Source organism: Paramormyrops kingsleyae, chromosome 24, assembly GCF_048594095.1.
Source record: "Paramormyrops kingsleyae isolate MSU_618 chromosome 24, PKINGS_0.4, whole genome shotgun sequence".
Lineage (NCBI taxonomy): Eukaryota > Metazoa > Chordata > Actinopteri > Osteoglossiformes > Mormyridae > Paramormyrops > Paramormyrops kingsleyae.
In genome coordinates, this window is record NC_132820.1 from 8,706,955 (window position 1) to 8,725,146 (window position 18,192).

Here is an 18,192-nt window from a genome sequence, read left to right on the forward strand (position 1 = left end):
AAAATGACAATCTGTTTCCACTTCCTGTCATCCGTGAAACAATGACGCACTGATGATAGTCAGAGGACCCTAAGGGACCCACAACAGGGACACGCTAGCGCACTTTGGAGTTACACCACAGCTCAGAGAAAATGGAAGATATAAGATACAAGCCAGGTGTGGACATTCAATGAAACGGCTCTGCAGCTACAGCGAAAGTCAGCATGCTGGCGGGATGAAGAGGGGGCCGTACAGCACGGATCGTAGGCGGAGAGCTGCAGTCACATCCAAGACTTAATTAGCACTGAGCGCTACCATTCTCTGCGGCTCAGCGAGAAACTCTGCATGGAACGAAATTACGCCGTTTTAGAAAAGCACAACTCGGCGTCTTTGCTGCCGGGAGCCTTTTCGATTTCTGCGGCCAAGTAGAGGTCGTGGTTGTGAAAGCGAGATACAGCAGAACTAGTCAAAAGCATGTATAAGCACGAGTACAATCACTGGAGAATTGCTTGGCCGTTAGCCATACCACTTTCTGCGAGAAACGGAAAGGCATCTGTGCATTTATTTACCCATCCATCCATCCATCCATTCAACTACTTTCCCTTCGTAGGGCCAGGGGCGCCGTAAGGGGGAGGAAAGCTAGGACGATTCCAAGGGCCCCTGAGCGACAGGGGCCCTAAAAAATTAGGAAAATAACTGGATTGGTTTGGACTGGGGGGCCTAATATGATATGCTTTCATGGGGCCCAAAATCTCTATAGCAACGCCCCTGCGTAGGGCTGCAGTCAGTCTTTACCCTATCTTAGAAAGCACAGGGCACAATCAAGGCAGGGAAATATTGGTTTCTACGTCATTGCCTGTATTTTAACTAAAGTGAGTGACAACAACTAATTTTTGCAGCTTTTACTCAACAACCAGCCCGGGCGTGCAGCCATTGCTGAGCGTTTCCATTCAAAATCAGTACATGCGCGGTTCAGATTCGACTGGCCTAATTTGCCCTTCCTTTGTGTGGCTGTGAGAGAGACTTAAAAAGTTAAAGATCGCCAACCCGACGACGTGAATCTTGCTGCCTTTACCAAGTCCAACAACTAGCTAAAAATAGGCCTAATTGCGGAAAATTAAATTAAGCATCTTTTTTATGTTTTTTTTTTTTTAAATTCTTTTAAAATATTAGACGACAGAGAGTTCCTTCGGATCACCATTCGGGATGAGCACCTGCTGCTGGGGGTGGCTCCGCCTAAATACACATCCTCTCTAGGGTGTGGCATAGTATCGCACGCCTCCTAGCCAGCGACATAGAAGAACTTGGGCTGTCTGATCTGCGGCTATAAACTGACGTTAAACGCCGTATTAACGTCTCGTTTAGTTTATTGAGCATAATCCTGCTGCGGGATCCCTGCACGTGCCGGTAAAAATGATTTCGTCATAAAGGGTTCCGGTATAAAGAACCGGGAGGAAAATTACAGGTAATAGAAGAAAAGTTATTGGCTCGCAAAACGACAGGTCTGCTGGATCTAAAGTCGCGTCTTGCTTTATTTGCCTGCTTTCTAATGGGTGCCAGATCTCCTGTTTTTAACTTTGGTGGGTGGGTTTTACGAATAATTTCTGAATTATTTAAGGTTCTCTTACAGATGTTTTGTTTTGTGTATTCCGCGTTAATTTCGGACAAAACGTTTTGCTCTACGCGAACATTTTGCCCTGCTCAATGGGAAATGCCGGCAAAATTAAGAAAACCAACAGGGTGGCAATTTTATTTATTAATTTTATTTATCCGTCAGCTTGATGAAAGGAGGCTTTTATGTTAAATGTCATTTCCCATGTTTTGATGCTTTTTGCGTATTTATTTTCTTGACTGATTTCAGAAATCACAATGAACGATATAGGCCCACGGATTTTAAAGACAAGCCTACAAATTATATTTGATGAAATTAATAGGGGTATTTGTAAGGCAGTGACAGCAGGTGTGTTGTTCGAGTAATTCGTGTGGCCCTGTTGTCTATCTAGACAAAGCATTATTTGCATACATGGTCAGACGAGACAAAGAATAGGCTTAGCGTTGTTTACATAGGCTATTTGCGTTGTTTTCATTTCAGGAAATACCGGAGACATATTTTCCCTATTTGAATATCTATGACGCCACCAATGTAGGTTTAGGTTGTGTCTTCAACATTTAATAACTAGACTACTTAATAGTTGAGTTTTTGCCTTCATCCCGGGAAACTTACATAACTTCTAGTAAGTGTACACAGTTGGGTATTTACCGAAGTCATTATGTTGAAGTACCTTGAACAGGGGTTTTAACACCAGTAAGCCGCTAGGATTTGCTCTTACAAACATCCGGTCAAGGGTCCATTTCCGCACGCTTCACATCACGGTCCACCTGCGCATGCGTCGTTTTCTTCCTTCAATTACTCGTTTACGATTTGCAGAAGGGGTGTTTAACGTAGAGATATGCAAGTTAAAGTCGTGACCAAACTCCCATCTTCAACTGAAGAAATACAATATTTATCACATACGCCAATATTAAACGGATATTATTATAAGACGTTATATTCGGTTTTATATAATTTTTTTAAATATATTAAACTCCTCTGAGGCCGTAAAACAGGATTTGCTCAGCCCCGTACAGAAGCGCAGTGGCGCTTGTTTACAAGCAATGCTCCTCTCATTAAGACTCGGTGTACCTGTACTGGGTTGCGATTCGCGCACCGGGGGTCTCTTCGGACAAGTGGAGATAATGAGCCCCCAAGGGCGGCTTCAGCCCCCGGAGACCAGCGCAGGATAGTTACAGCAGCAGCTTGTCTGTCCCACCAGGCAGCAGTCCCACGAAAAAACATCTAGCTTCTTATAAGTAGTGACCCCAGTACGTCCTGGCATTGAACCAATTAAATACTTATAACAAGCTGATTGATTGATGGGTAGATCCCACATTTTAAAACGTGTAGATTAAAAATAGATTTTTTTTTTTGTAAATTCGTGTCTTTTACTCATTAGGCCTACTCTATCTCAATGTGGTGTAGTATCAGGGCCCGACGGTACCAAAGCCAGAGTTAACTAGAATTCTACAATTCACAACTAAAACCAAAACGTTAAGTTGGCATCTCCTGGAGAATCTGATGGAGGAAAAATCTTGGAAACATTGTGACTTGCTTCATTAGTTTTAATAAGTAAATACATTTTCTATACTGAATATACAGACTATAAAATCTTTTTTTTTTTTGGCATTGTACCATAATTAGATAGACAATTAATTGTGATTAAGACCGCTACATCTTTATAAACGTGTTTGTGGAGGCAGTCGAGGTGTGTCCTTAGTTTAATCTTGTAAGTGCATGTATATTTTTGTAAACTTTAAGATGCTACTGTTGATGTTACCGAGGTCCTTTTTACACCTGATTTAAAAGAGCTTCTCGTGCGATCAGACTGCAAGCAGACCGCGCTAAATACAAGCGTGCATGACCACCAGGAGGCGTTGTGATCCGATCACCTGCACCACTTGCTGAGGTGGTCTGGGACGCATTTCACCAAGTATCTTTTGTAGTGTAAATGCTAATGAGTCCTGATGTGTCCTCGACAAGGACTTGGGACAGTGACGAAATCTGGACGCCCTGGAGATGACTGATACACACAGGTGTAAACGGCATGTGCATTAATTATAGCGTAAACCTATAATAAAAACTGGTTAATACAACCCACCCTCCCCCCAAATAATTACAAAATGGGTGGAGACCTCAACCTCCCCAGTGCTCAACTCAAAGTGCATTTTAAACCCTAGTGTAAACAGAGACTTAGGAGGGATGTCGAGCAGGCCAAGACAGGCTTTTAAACTCAACAACAGCAAGTTTGAAAATAGCAACCGCAATTTTATTTTTTTTTGCCTCTAGTCATTTTTATTTTATGTAGTTTTGGAGTTTGTTGCCTTTGTTTACTTTGTGTGTCATGCTTTTAGTTTGCTTTTAATTTCGACTAACGATTCCTTTGTCACCATTTCATTTTCACTGTTCATCAATGATAATAAGCTTGATACAGACATAACTGCCACCCCTCCTCCCCCCCCCCTTTGGTCCCCCCAGCCAATGGCTCGATGTCATAGCCGGATCCTGTGCTTGTGTCTCATGCCCTGCCTGATGGTGGCGCATCTGTTGGTCTATGTTGTGGTGTCCGTCTGCATCGCCATGTCCTACCACCAGCCCCAGCTTCCTGTCCGCTTCACGGCCACTGGGGTGTCTTCGATCTCCGCCGGGCTGGCGGCCCACCCCGCGAACCCATTCTGGAGTCTTCGGCTAGAGGAGGGAACCCTGTGGAACCAGCTGCAGCACCCCCTGGACCGGCAGCACAACCCCATCCTCAGGGGCAACAGCACTAATACGAGCCCAATGCCCGCTGCCAGGGCACAAGAGCAGGGGAGCCCAGTCCAGCAGGAGGTGCCAGAGTGCAGCCCAGACCACCGCTGGGTCTCCCTCATCAGGGACTTCAGTTCTCTCCCCGAGCAGATGAGGGATTTTGTCCTCTCCATGCACTGCACCCAGTATCCACTTCTTTTGGACCAGCCGGACCTCTGCAGCCACGAAGACGGCGACGGGGAGGAGCTTATGCTCTTGGTGGCTGTAAAATCCCAGACGGGCAACTTTGAGGCCAGACAGGCCATTCGGCAGACGTGGGGTGCGTCGGGGTGGGTGAGAGGGGAAGAGGGAGCCAGCAGGGGCTTAGTGCGCACTGTCTTCCTCTTGGGGAGACAGGACGGCTCGACGGGGGATCACCCAGAGCTGGGAGCCCTACTGGAGCTGGAGAACCATCGGCACAGGGACATCCTGCAGTGGGACTTCCGGGACACCTTCTTCAACCTGACGCTGAAGGACGTGCTGTTCTGGCGCTGGTTCTCGGAGCGCTGCCCCAAGGCGCGTTTCATCTTCAAGGGCGACGACGACGTGTTTCTGCGCACGCGCTCCCTACTGGACTTCCTGCACCAGCAGGAGGCGACGTTGGGCGCCGGACCCAACGGCACCGGTGGGACGCGGGACCTGGTGGTGGGGGAGGTGATTAGCAACGCAGACCCAAACCGACAACCTTCCACCAAATATTACATCCCCGAGAGCTTTTTCAAGGGAGTGTACCCGGCCTATGCTGGCGGGGGAGGGGTGGTGTACTCGGGGGCCTTGGCACTGCGTTTGAGGGAGGTTTCTGAGAGGGTGCACCTCTTCCCCATCGACGACGTCTACCTGGGCATGTGTCTTCACAGGCTGGGCATCTCACCCACCCACCACCCAGGGTTTCTGACCTTTGACATTCCAGAGGCTGACCGGGGCAAACCTTGTGCCTATCGCTCCATCCTTCTGGTACACAAGAGGAGCCCCCAGGAGATTCTCCACCTATGGGCCGCCCTGCAGACACCGCCACCTCCTTGCTAAGCTGGGGGGGGTGGGGGTGAGAGCTCCCCAGGGGAGAACCAGCAGGGGCTGGTAGAAAATGCATGTCGAGGCTCACGGGAACAATTGCCCTGCGCGGAGGGTGCCAGAAACGTAATCTCGGACACTTACAGCCGACACATGGGCACACGAGACACGGCAAGCTTCCCTTCCAGCGGCCTTTCGTGTAAATTTTGACGTTTGGTTGGATCGTTTAAGAACAAAAGATGTGACATATTTATATAAAGCGATACCTAAAAAAGAGACATGAAATATTCTGTGAGTTAGACAGTACTGCTGGATGTCTGAGCTGTAGCTGCTATAGGCCATATGTTCTTTCATGAATTTCAGATTGCGATGGGAAATGTGATACAAAAGAAAGGCTGCTGCTGATCCAACAGACAGTGTCCAAGGCCTGCATCAAAAGAGGCTAGTTAAAGAACAAAAATCTGTGTGCAACCCCAGAATTGTTTCAGTGAGATATTATGCTGTTAGATGGACTCTGTTACAAATCACAGGCTATGTGGCTTTGGTGCTGAGCTGAGATACGGTGTAAATTTTATTTGACACCTCAGAATTTAAAAATAGGCACCGTTAGTGTTCTGCAATATTTTGTTGCCTGATTGTCCAAAATAATTTGTCGTTTGACTGTTTGTTGAGAGGGTTTTTTGCTTTTGATTGAGGGGAAGAAAACTGGTTTTATGATAGCTAAACCTTTTGTATTAATAAAATGCATGTTTCATACGTTCTGTGTTTAATTGCCTATAAGTTGTCCAGAAACCTGTCTCCAGTGATGTTTACATACAAATGCTTTTTGAGAACGGTCAAGAAAAACATCCAGAGATCTAACAGCTGTAGAAAAACATTAAACAGTAATATAGATACATTTTACTATAATCCCACCCATTTATCATCCATAATACTTTAATTACAAAACTGCAAAATTAACCTGGAGCTTGTTCCACGTTTCAGATCCTTTTATTGAAAAATGTATACAGTTTATAGAATGCACTCTTTTGTGTGCAGGCTATAATCACTCTATATATTCATAGAATACTTCAATAACAAATAAATTTAAAAGTATTCAAAGTCAAAGAATGAAAGAAAAAGCAAAAAAAAAATCATAATACAATAACTTTTAGTTGGATGTGTGAACCTGGGGGGTAGCAAAGGGTGGCTATGACCCCTAGACTGAAACCTGACCACTCCATTACCCCCCCCCCCTGTTGTATGTGCATTTTGGTTAAATCAGACTTGGATTTAAAAACTCATTTTATTTCGTAACTCTTTCTCTGTGTCCCTGATGATAAACTGCTAAAGAATGAACTGACTGTACTGCTGAGCTAAACATGTGCTCTCAGGACAGCAGTAATGCAGAAGTTTGGTACTTAGTGTAAGCTGGTTACCTTAACTGCAAGAAATTGATACATTAAATATGTATTTAATAATTCCACCACTGCCTGATTTTTTAACAATATAGATCTATAACGTTTAGGTACCTTAAATATTCCCTTATTTTTAGACACCTTATATTCATATATTCATCCTAAATTGACCTGGTCCCACCTTGGCTACCCCACTTAAAATTTTCTGGCTCCTCCACTGTCTGGTAAAGAAAGCAAGTTTAGACCTAATCCTAGGTTTAAATTGCAATGATTACAAGAAGGTCCCTTAGTCCAGAGTAACCCTGCAATGTTTCAGAAACTTCGTTACGTTTGAAAATTATAGTTCGCAGCTAATTTATTCATAATTCATTTAATCGCACGGACAAGTTCATAGACAACAAACTATTTCCTATCGAGCACATCTATGCAGTAACCTGTAAGGTCTGGCGTGTATCGCCGGTTTTCTAATCAGCCACCAGGGTGCGCTGTCATATACAAGGGCCAACTATAAATTTGACCCCGGATGTAGATCGAGCGCAGAGGTCAAAGTATACTCGCGCGTGGATTATGCGTATGTGGTTGTTGTTGAAGTGTCGTAGCTATCGACTTGCGAAGGTAGCTTGGCTATCAACAACCCGCCAGAAGACCATCTTTAAGAGTACTAAAATGGAATTTAGTGTTTAAGTCCTTACACTTTTTCAGGTAGTGCTTATTGGCTTCTGTTTCCTGTACTATAGTCCGTTTGAATATTTAAAAAAAAAGACAAGTGCAGTAGTGATGGGCTCTTCCAAGAAGCACAAGGAAAAGGGACGAGAAAGGGATGCCGAGGATAGGCACCGGGAACACAAAAAGCACCGCCACAAAGACCGGGAGAGGGAGAAGGAGCGGGAGGGGAACCGTGACCGCGAAAAAAGAAAACGTTCCCGGTCCAGGGAACGGCCCAGCCGCGGAACGGATAAAGACAAGGAGAAGGAGAGCCGCAGTAAGGGGGAAAGAAGTGGCGTCGAGCCGCGAATGAAGAAGGAGAGGAGTGACCCTGGAAACGAGGACAGTGCATGTAGGTTGTGCGACTATAACAACTCCGTAGCCTTCATTTCGCCAAGCATCATTATAATCAGAACATGGGCTGGTAATGCGGAAATAGAAGTTCAGTTATGTGAAAGTATGGCAACCATGTAAAGAAATGCTTAAAGCAAAATTAACACAACGTCAGTTATTTTAAAGAAAAAAAAAATATCTTGCTCTTAGTGTTTGTCTTGTTCGCAGTTGTTGGGCCTAAATCTGCGGCAGGAGACGCATCACTCAGCATCGAGGAGACTAAGTGAGTTTCGGCGACAGTCCCCAGTAAGAGATGCAGCGGCCGTAACAGGGTGGATCGTTTCTCATTTGGTTTTGTGTATTTTTGCCTCCCGTGTTTGACAGTAAGCTGAGGGCCAAATTGGGTCTGAAACCGTTGGAGCTCAATGAAGCCAAGAAAGGTGAGCTGGTCTGCATGTCCGGTTTCGTCGTCGTTGTTCTGGAAGGGCGTAAGGACTTTTGTCAGTCTTTTTGGGTCCACCTGTCATGTGCAGACAAGGTCTGTGGGTCCTTGAGCAAGGCCCTTAAGCCCCAGCTCCCTGGGCGCCCCAATAGGTGGCTGACCTTTCTGGACAGCTTACTCTACAAAGAGGGAGTCGTAAAGACAATTTCCCCACGGGGATCAATAAAGTATCGATTATTATTATTATTATTATTATTATTATTATTATTATTTGCCCCCCTACAGATTATTAAAGAGATTGGGGGGGGGGGGTGATTAGATGTGAAAATGTAATCTGAATGTTGTGTACTGAATCGGCGTGTTCTGTGACTGACTGGGATGACACTTCAGAGGTGGGCACCAAAGAGGATCCCATGGTGGCTGAGGTCATCAACCCTGTCCAGATCAAGCATCAGAGCGAGATCAGGGAGAAGCTGGCAGCTGTGAAGGAGAAGCGGCTTCTCAACCAGAAGCTGGGGTGAGTCTCTCCGGGCCTTTGGCTCTTCCTCCTCTGTGTGCAGGTCGGGGCGGGCTGCTCGATGACATCTCCTCCTCCTCCTCCTCCTCAGTAAGGTGAAGACGCTCGCCGAGGATGACCCGTGGCTGGACGACACGGCTGCCTGGGTGGAGAGGAGCCGCAAGCTCGCCAAGGAGAAGGAGCTGGCGGAGAAGAGAGTGAGGAGTCAGGGCGCATGTTGTCGGGAATGGGGGTGCTTTCGTTTGTTGTCGTCTCATCTCTCTCTCTCCTCTCGGCCTTTAAGGCAAAACTGCTGGAGGAGATGGACGAGGAGTTTGGGGTGAGCACTTTGGTGGAGCAAGAGTTTAAGGATAGCAAGAAGGTGAGCTCGTTAATCTGTCCGCTGTGTCGTTTTCTGGGAATTTGGTGCTATTGTATCATTTTAAAGAATGTGTTGTGATGAGTTGGTCTTAAAGAAGGTATAGAATTGTTTCTGAATCTCTTTCTGGATGTCTGGGTTGTGATTTTGATTCTGATAGTGTTTTTCTGCGGCCGTTCGCTCCGCAGGAGTCCTACAGCGCCCAGGATCTGAAGGGTCTCACTGTCCAGCACAAGATGGAGTCTTTCAAGGAGGGAGAGACTCTCATCCTCACGCTGGAAGACAAAGGTCTGTTGCCGGGCGGGGAGCGCCGGAGGGGTGGGTTCACCTCTGATTGGCTCAGGTCTCTGACTTCTGGCACTTTCCCTTTGCGATGGGATGGTTCCAGGAGTTCTGGAGGAGAAGGAAGACGTGCTGGTCAACGTGGGGCTGGTGGACAGGGAGAAAGCGGAGAAGAATGTGGAGCTTAAGAAGAAGAAGCCTGAATATAAACCCTATGAGGAGGAGGAGAGCGTGGACGACATGGCCACGGTGAGATGGACATGCCTGTGTTTGTTACCCAGAATGCCTGTTCTTTATTGCCCAGTCCACCTTGGAGGCAGAGACTCTGCTGAGTATTATGCCCGTTGTCTGTATAATTGCTTTTAATGATGTATTTGACCAAGGCATTGTGACACACTAGTTAGCACTGTTACCTGACAGCCCTGGGACCAGGGTTCGAGTTTCTGCCTCAGCTCCGTGTGTATGGACTTTGTGTGTTCTTCCCATGTCATCGTGGGGTTTCCTCTGGGTTTGCTGTTTTCTTCTGACATTCAGAAACATGTTTTTGTGAATTGCGGTTATCAAATTTTCCTTAGGTGTGAATGATCTGTGTCTCCTGCGACGAGTTGTCACCCATAATTTCTAGGGATGGGCCGATCCACATTTTGCATGACAAATATTTTATTAGGCTACTACAAACATACATAACATACTGTTCCACCTCGTTTTGTACGTCTTGTTTTAAGCGTTTTTGAGGCATTCGCAGTTCAATATGAATATATTCAAAACAAGTTTGAGTGCCGAATGCTTATAATTTTAAGTTTTTCTCCCATTGGCGTCAGCGCAGTTACACTTTGTTGCGATGGCAGCCCCTCTGGTATCACAAGCTGCAGCGAGTTCGCGAAACAGTCCAAGTTAGCGACTCCCAAATCATCCATTGCTTTTTTTTGTCTCGCGCAGTTGCGTGCGCTTTAAGTGGGATTGCCCATTAAACGCTATTCCCACGTCTCAACTTTATTATACAAAGATTGCAAATCTGTGCTACTGGTTTCTGTTAAAAGCGTAAAATACTCCCAGGTCGTCACGTCTTATCTTACGCTCCTCGTACTGCGAAGGGTATGCGCATGACCTCACAGCAGGCGGAAGTCACTGTACTCACACCCACTGAGTAGCAAAAAAGACTGAGGGGCAGCGATAGCGTTCGATTTGAATGCCGCAAAAAACACATGTAAAATGGGAAAGAGCTGTCGTGCGATTGATTGTACAAATAGCTCCTATTTCGTGTTAAATCTTTTTAGAGACTTCCAAAAACTAAAGTAAGTATAGGACGTGGATCGGTCACATATGGTCGATACCCGATCCGTAAAATAGGTCTGGATCTGAATATTGGATCGGTGCATCTCTAATAATTTCCACAACCCTGCCTAGGACAATGGGGTATAGCAAATGGATGGATGGCTGTATTTGACCACATAAGTTACAAGTACAAAGTGATGGGAATAACGATTACATTCATTGGCTGGATTAGCCCAATGGACATAGTGAAATAGCCAATGGGACGCCAATTATATTGGGTGCTGAGTGACTCGTGTACAAATGTAACCAGACTAGTTTGCCATTTTACAGGACGGTCATTCTCATGTTTTCCCTTTCATGTGGCAGTTGAAGTCCCACTCCGTGCTGTCCAAGTACGACGAGGAGATCGAGGGGGAGAAGAAGAAAAGCTTCCGGCTGACTGCGGGCGGCCACGCAGACGGTGAGCGCGAGCGGGAGCTGCAGGCCATCCGGGAGACGCTGCGCAGCCAGGCGCAGTCACTGCAGCTGCCCGCGCTGACCATCGCCTCGGAGTTCTACACGCCGCAGGAGATGGTAAGGGGGGGGGGGGGGGGGGGGTTACCTGAGCCGCATTCTTAACGATGCAGGAAATGCAACACTGTGCAAATGGCTATTTAATTGGGTAGTAAGCGCATATTTCTGCTCAAAAGGGGCAGGGACTGTGTCGACGGGGGGAGGGGGGGTCAGAGGCAGGGACTGTGTCGACAGGGGGGGGGGGGGTTCAGAGGCAGGGACTGTGTCGACAGGGGGGGGGGGGGTCAGGGGGCTTGTTGATGAGTTCAACTTCTGAAGGGAAGATGCTGTTTTTGTTGGTGTAGTTCTGTGGTCTGTACCACGAAGCGGGTTACTGGCTTATCGGGGTAACTTGTCAGATTCAAGGTACCGCAGTTTAAATTGACTTCATATTCGTTCATTTACATTTTGCCCAGACCACCTTAAATCCGACAAGTTTCCCCGATAGGCCAGTAACCCCGCTTCGCAGTACAGGCCTCTGGTCTTGATAGTCTTGACCCTCTGGCCGGAGGGGAGTTTTATCTCTACTGTAATATGGAGTTCTAACGTTTTGATAGCCGTGGCCCCGCATGCATTGTGCCGGAATCTCATGGTCCACTGGACTGCGTGCAGTTAATGGGCAAATATCCAGCATTCCGTGGACCAGCGTTGGGGAGCCCCGGATATAGAGGAGTAATGTGCATTAATGTTGCATCGTTGTATCGCTAGCACACTTGCCTTCATGGTGCCTCAGCGTGACTGCAGGTCCTTGAGCAAAGCCTTTAACCCCCAACTCCCTGGGGGCCGCTATGGGTGGCTGCTCTTCACAGACAGCTTAAGCTACAAGGAGCAAGTTGAGGGAGATTTAAAGACTATTTCCCCACAGGGATCAATAAATTATCAATTATTATTGTTACTATTATTGTTGTTGTTATTGTATGTCCTGTGATCCTCCTACCATGGTAAACGTCCCCGCGATGTCTGATGTTTCAAGGCTACCTTCAAGAAAACCAAACGGCGGGTGAAGGTCAGGAAAAAGGAAAAACCATTGAAGGCCGACGAGGTCTTGACGGACGACACACGCAGCACTGACTTCGGTTCCAGGTACCGCAGTTCGGGGGTGTGTCCACCAGGGGGCGTGGCAGTTAACAGGTTGGGATAGCTTACGTAAGAGTAGCTTAGTTTGGCCCTCAATGCTCTCCTCAGTCCAGTGTGACCTTAATATCCAGGTGTGTATGGCTGGGTAAATCGGTGCTAAACGCGGCCAGTGGACATGAGGCAGCCCCAGGCCCCTAAAGACGGAACGGGTCACTGCTTTTCCAGGACGCGCGGGCGGGGGCGCCGGCAGGTGGAGGAAGAGACACTGGAGGCCTCCGAGGAGAACGTTGACGCCGTGCCGGACGCACGGAACGACGTGCTGCAGAAGTCCGATGACACTCGCTTGGAGGACATGGACATCAGCGAGGACGGTGAGATGGGGGGGGCGGACCGCGGGGGGGCGGAGCAGCTGAGACGCATGATCAAGCGTGGCGGACTTGCTGGTGCCGGACGTGACGGTTCCAGCATCTGAGGAACAGCCACAGTCCTCACACTAGTGTCTAGAACGTACAGAGTGCAGCGAGTGCAACTGAGATCCAGGCGGGGGGGGGGGGCGGGGGGAGGTTTGACCTACAATGCCAGTCAAAAGCTTTTGAACCCCATGGCTTTTTACTGCTTTCTCATTTATTTCATAAACTGCAAATTTCATAAACTGGAAAGCTGAGTGAACAAATATAAATGAATGACGTCAAATAAAACCAGTTTCCTTTATAACATGAAAGAGTATGTAATAGTGCATGTCTGACACCCTATTAACTGGTTGTGTGGTGATGACATAGTCAAATTCTAGGCCGTCCTTTAACTTTAAATGCACCTGTTAATGGTTTCATCTCATGAGACAGAGCAGTATTTAACGTCCCTTGCAGAAAGAATGCCTCAGATTTTCTCTGCTGTGTGTACCTGCTGGGGGAGGTTACTTTGATGAATCAAAGATACGACATTTTCTTGCTAACAAAAGTACTCATGCTGAATATACTGTAAATGTATTTATCGAAGAATATTGAGTGTGTTTTAAGTTAAGTAAATTTTAAGTGAGTAAAATGCAAATGTAGAAAATTTCAGCATGTGCAAAAACTTTTGACTGGTAGTGTAGCAAAGCAACTGCTGTCTGTAAATTGCATGAAAGTTGCTTGTATTTACTGTGCTCCAATGTTTTTTATTTGTTATATGAATATCATATTACGTGTTTGACTGCCGTATAGTTGTTAAACCAGCTACCTGCAGTATAGCTGCTGCCTTACAGTCAGTCCTAACAAGCAGCGGGTTAGGGTCCCGACCTTTCCCCCCCCGACCGACCGTGTCCCTGTGGTGTTTCCACCCCCGCAGAGGATTTCGGGGCCCCGAGAGGCAAAGTCAACCTGGAGGAGGACGAGGCTGAGTTGGAGCTGCAGAAGCAGCTGGAGAAGCAGAGGCGGTTGAAGCAGAATCAGCTCATGCAGGACTCTGGGGAGAAGGTCAGTAACACCCCCCCCCTCTTTTCCTGAAGGTGGGGGCCCGGTTTTTAGCCTAACGATCGTGTACATTTGTGTGATTTGTTTTTTTTTCTTTAAAATAACGAGCGACGTCTTAATTTTGCCTGAAGGTGGCGGAGCAGGTGAAGCAGCTACAGGGGGCGACAGAGGGGGAGGAGGAGGACCCGGATCAGAAGAACAACATCGTCTTCAACGCCACCTCCGAGTTCTGCCGCACGCTGGGCGACATCCCCACCTACGGGCTGTCGGGGAACCGCGAGGACCGTGAGGAGATCATGGTGAGGACAGGCACGCAGGGTCGTAGCCCGCACACCCCCCCCGGGCTGCGTTCCATTTGAACTTGGAAGTTGGAGGAACCTCTGCAACCTCGACCTCAGAATCCAACATGGCTGCACCTTTCATAGACAGAAGTAGTTTTATACTGCTTAGTGCTTGCATCTTATTTGCATGTTATTAAATCAGTTGTATGCACAGTACTGCCCAACTGCTATCTGGACGAAATACAGCGTAATGCATTATCAACTGGTATTGCTAACAATGAACCTGGCTAGAATCGGTGGTGCTAACTGGCCTCCTGACTCGTTGTACTGGAATGCAGTTAACTCAGCTGTGGCGTCATTCCCAGCTGCAACTAACCACCTCCGAGGTAAATGGAACGCAGCATTATTAAATGGATGGAGGGAGAGTCGCGGTCACTGCTGATGTCGTGGGCGTCTCGGCCTTCTTCCAGGACTTCGAGCAGGAGGAGGAGAGGGAGGGGGGCGGCGGCTCAGAATCGGAGATGGACGAAAACGTGGGCTGGAGCATGGTGAACCTGGACGAGGAGCAGCAGCAGCCTGACGTGAGTCTCCCGGGCCACTAGGGGGCGTACTTAGAACTGGGTCACTACCTCTCAGGCAACTGTATTGATTCTCTGTTTATGGAGCTGTATCTGCCTTTCTTCACTCGTCCACACTCTCGGCCCACTGGCAGTTCTCCACAGCTTCCACCACTATTCTTGACGAAGAGCCGATCATCAACTCGGGCCTGTCTGCTGCTTTGTTGCTATGCAAGAACAAGGGTGAGTGTGAACAGGAGGGTGTTTTGGGAGAGCTGGAATGTTCTGGAATTTTTATCCTAAGATTAAACTCATTGATAGCACGATGCGTAGACAATCCATTTTACGGTTTTCTAAATTAGTTTTTAAGTGCCTTTTTATGTCGTCCCCAGGTCTCTTGGATACCCAGATGCAGAAGGTAGCCCGGGTTCGAGCGCCAAAACCTGTCCTGCATAATGAGAACTACTGCATTGAGGACAAGATGTGAGTATCTGTCGGCGTCTTGCCAGCATGGTCGAGTACGGAGGTTATGGCTCTCTTGGCGCTTTCACACCGAAGTCCCGGAACCTGGTCCCAGTTCTCAAGTCTCTGGGCCGTCTCAACCTGGGACTTTTGTAGCTCCTAGTGACTTTCATGTCACACGACAGGAACTTTGACCTTAATGCTTAATAAACATGGCAAACGCAAAAAGCGCGTAGGCTAAACTTCACACGCAATTTCATACGAGACTACACCACCACACCGTGACAATAGAGATTAAATAAGCCGTGTTGCTAGATATTTGTTAGTTATTGGGGGGGATCGATCGCGACCAAAACGGGACACAACCTTATATTTTACTTGTATGAACCGTGACATGTTTAGGATTCTTATTAAATCTGGCCAGCAGGTAAGTCTTTCATTTTCCACAGAATGCAAAATCAATGTAACATTATCCCACCAATAAGCGCTGGCAAGTTTCATTGCTGGCACTGATGATAATAGATAAATTTGATCGACAATCAATATTTTTTTTTCCAATGCAGAAGAGAATTCCATCTGCTCAATTTTTGCTCCTCTGTATCTTTTTCTGCACCTCGCCAATGTTTTTGGTCAGCCAATCAGCAAGCGATGTAGTTCATATTTGAACAGTACCTAGTCTGGAGCAGGTACAAAAAATTCTGGAACTATTGGGCCGAATTCCTGTGGTGTGAACATGTCAGAAGTTTCGGGTTCTGGAAAAAGGGTCTTGAAAGCCCCTTTTTTCAGGGTTCAGGTGATAGAAGGTCACTCTCTGTTTAGACGTAGAAACTGAAGGAAGCTTCACTTTTTATTTGCTAAAAAGCCAGAAAAGCATCCTTTTCGCGATGCTGAAGATGGTTCCTGTTAAGGTGTGAGGAAAGCGCAAACCCCCCCCGATTGTCACTGACAGCTGTAGAATTTTCTCAGTCTCGCCCACGTGCTAAGTGTTACATCAGAGACGTGCCCTGGCTGTCTCTTCATAACGGGAACTGTGGAGCATTGTGGGCTAAGCAGAGATTTACCGCCCCCTGCAGGATCATCGACGATAAATACAGCCGGAGGGAGGAGTACCGGGGTTTCACCCAAGAGTTTAAGGAGAAGGAGAGCTACAGGCCCGACGTCAAGATAGAGTATGTTGACGAATCTGGCCGCAAGCTCACGCCCAAGGAGGTACGTCTGCTCTCCGCCCTCTGAAACAGCGCCTCCTGCTGTTGGGATTCTTCCAGCGCTAAACTCCCCTTCTGCGACCCCAGGCTTTCCGCCAGCTCTCTCACCGTTTCCATGGCAAGGGCTCTGGCAAGATGAAGACTGAGAAGAGGATGAAGAAACTGGAGGAGGAAGCGGTGAGTCGAGGCCCCGAGCTGATGCCCGATCCGATCTCCCTGCGCTGCTCGGGTCTCCTGCCGCAGGCCAAAGCCATGCGGCTAACTAGGGGGTGTGTGTGTGTGTGTGTGTGTGTGTGTGTGTGTGTGTGTGTGTGTGTGTGTGTGTGTGTGTGTGTGTGAGACAGAGAGAGAGAGACAGCATGTGTTTGTGGTGTGTGTCAGACACACTAGTGTTTATTCGTGTGAGTTTGTAAAAGAGGGTGTGTGTGCGTGAGAGAAAAGTGAATGTTAGTTTGTGAGTGTTCATTTGTGTGTGAGTGTGAGACAGACAGTATGTGTGCGTGAGAGAAAGTGTCTGCTTGTGTGAGTGTGTGTGTCAGAGACAGACATTTGCCTTTGTGTGTGTTTAACAATGTGTGTGAGAGAGTGTACGCTCGTGTGCGTGTGAGACAGACTGTGTGTTTGTGTGAGAGTGTGTGTGTGTGTGTGTGTGTGTGTGTGTGAGTGTGTGTGTCATGCAGAGGTTTTGTACCCTCCTGCCCTTTGCTGTCTGGGATAGACTCCAGTCCCCCTCTGACCCTGATCTGGGTGAGTGGTTATAGGATGGATGGATGGATGTCGTGCCCTTTTTCGAATCGCTGATCCCTCCCCGTGCCCCTGCAGCTGCTGAAGAAGATGAGCAGCAGCGACACCCCGCTGGGCACCGTGGCTCTGCTGCAGGAGAAGCAGAAGTCGCAGAAGACGCCCTACATCGTGCTGAGTGGCAGCGGGAAGAGCATGAATGCGTGAGTGCGGCCAGCATCGTGCTGAACAGTTGGCCCTGCAGGGGGCGTGGTGGTTAAGGATGCATTCCTGCTGCCACATTCTTGTTCCACGTGACTTGTCCTGGGCTCTTGGGTGAATCACTTTGAACTTCTGGCACCAGTAGGTTGGTGGTTCAGATTGTTGCCAGTGAGGAGGATTTGGGGTCACACATTCTGATCGTTTTTAATCTAATTAATCCTGTTAAACCCTAAACTCGTCTGGTTACTAACTTAACACTGATCTCAGAATGTTACGACCTCCCGTACATCGGGCTATAGCCGGAAATTTGGCTGAATGTTGCCCTATGTTTTTTTCTGATATTTAATGTTTAATTTCTTTTTCTTTCCATAGAAACACCATCACCAAATAAACACGGGGACCAGAGAGAAACGTGTGCAAAACACCCACTTTTAAGTTTTTCTGTTATTAATAAAACAACATTGGAGATGCCTTTATGCTACGTGTGTAGTCTGGTTGTTTTTAGTGCTTCAGATTATAGGTATATAGTGTTCAGAGTGTAAGCAACTGTGATTTGCATAAAAACCTCAATATGCCTCTGTGCTGTTTTCTTCCTGGGAATTATTCTATTATGTGTGTGTGACTGAAAGCTGAAAAGATTTATTATGCATTATTGATAATGTTTAACTGCTTTTTAAACAATACAAATATAAAGAATAAGCAGGCATATTAGACTAATATCGAAGTACAGTTTTTTTTTTTCCCTTTTCTTTTAACGTTAACTGTGTTTACGGCGGTCCTTTAGCTTGTGGGTGCCGTCACAGGCCGAGGATTTGAGAATCCTTGGTTTACGTCACTCCTAAACCTTTCAGTTTTGGGGAGGAGGGGGGGAGCCCAGGTGTCGTAGGTTGAATGGAACTTCAGTAAATTTAATGAGCTTCAGTAAAACCTCAGCCTCTGCTCTCCCCCCCCCCCCCCCCCCATGTGGAACAAGCTGACAGCAGCC

General features: G+C 47.3%; 2 protein-coding genes across 4 annotated transcripts; both read left to right on the plus strand.

The window, feature by feature from the left end:
• Positions 1–1,205: 1,205 nt before the first annotated feature.
• On the plus strand, positions 1,206–6,128 carry LOC111835114 (N-acetyllactosaminide beta-1,3-N-acetylglucosaminyltransferase 2). Of its 3 annotated transcripts, none has more exons than XM_023795082.2 (2): positions 1,206–1,444; positions 4,052–6,128. In XM_023795082.2, the coding sequence occupies exon 2, from the start codon at positions 4,055–4,057 to the stop codon at positions 5,384–5,386; it is 1,332 nt and encodes a 443-aa protein (XP_023650850.2). In that variant the 5' UTR covers positions 1,206–1,444; positions 4,052–4,054; the 3' UTR covers positions 5,387–6,128. The 3 variants fall into 3 exon arrangements, with proteins under 3 accessions (XP_023650850.2, XP_023650851.2, XP_023650854.2); XM_023795083.2 differs by lacking the exon at positions 1,206–1,444 and adding an exon at positions 1,467–1,559; XM_023795086.2 differs by lacking the exon at positions 1,206–1,444 and adding an exon at positions 3,077–3,145.
• Positions 6,129–7,311: 1,183 nt separating this feature from the next.
• On the plus strand, positions 7,312–17,683 carry sart1 (spliceosome associated factor 1, recruiter of U4/U6.U5 tri-snRNP). Its single transcript, XM_023795110.2, has 20 exons — positions 7,312–7,825; positions 8,035–8,089; positions 8,191–8,246; positions 8,639–8,765; positions 8,857–8,962; positions 9,049–9,126; positions 9,312–9,411; positions 9,512–9,654; positions 11,047–11,253; positions 12,206–12,315; positions 12,535–12,680; positions 13,636–13,763; positions 13,892–14,059; positions 14,512–14,622; positions 14,754–14,841; positions 14,991–15,081; positions 16,134–16,269; positions 16,353–16,442; positions 17,088–17,209; positions 17,580–17,683. Exons 1-20 carry the CDS (start codon positions 7,546–7,548, stop codon positions 17,596–17,598), a joined length of 2,361 nt encoding a protein of 786 aa, XP_023650878.1. The 5' UTR covers positions 7,312–7,545; the 3' UTR covers positions 17,599–17,683.
• Positions 17,684–18,192: the final 509 nt, after the last annotated feature.

Coding starts and splice junctions, on each gene's coding strand:
- sart1 (XM_023795110.2), top strand. CDS start 7,546: ATGGGCTCTTCCAAGAAGCACAAGGAAAAGGGACGAGAAAGGGATGCC. Junction 8,766..8,856: donor CTTCTCAACCAGAAGCTGGG/GTGAGTCTCTCC, acceptor CCTCCTCCTCAG/TAAGGTGAAGACGCTCGCCG. Junction 8,963..9,048: donor AGGAGCTGGCGGAGAAGAGA/GTGAGGAGTCAG, acceptor TCGGCCTTTAAG/GCAAAACTGCTGGAGGAGAT.
- LOC111835114 (XM_023795082.2), top strand. CDS start 4,055: ATGGCTCGATGTCATAGCCGGATCCTGTGCTTGTGTCTCATGCCCTGC.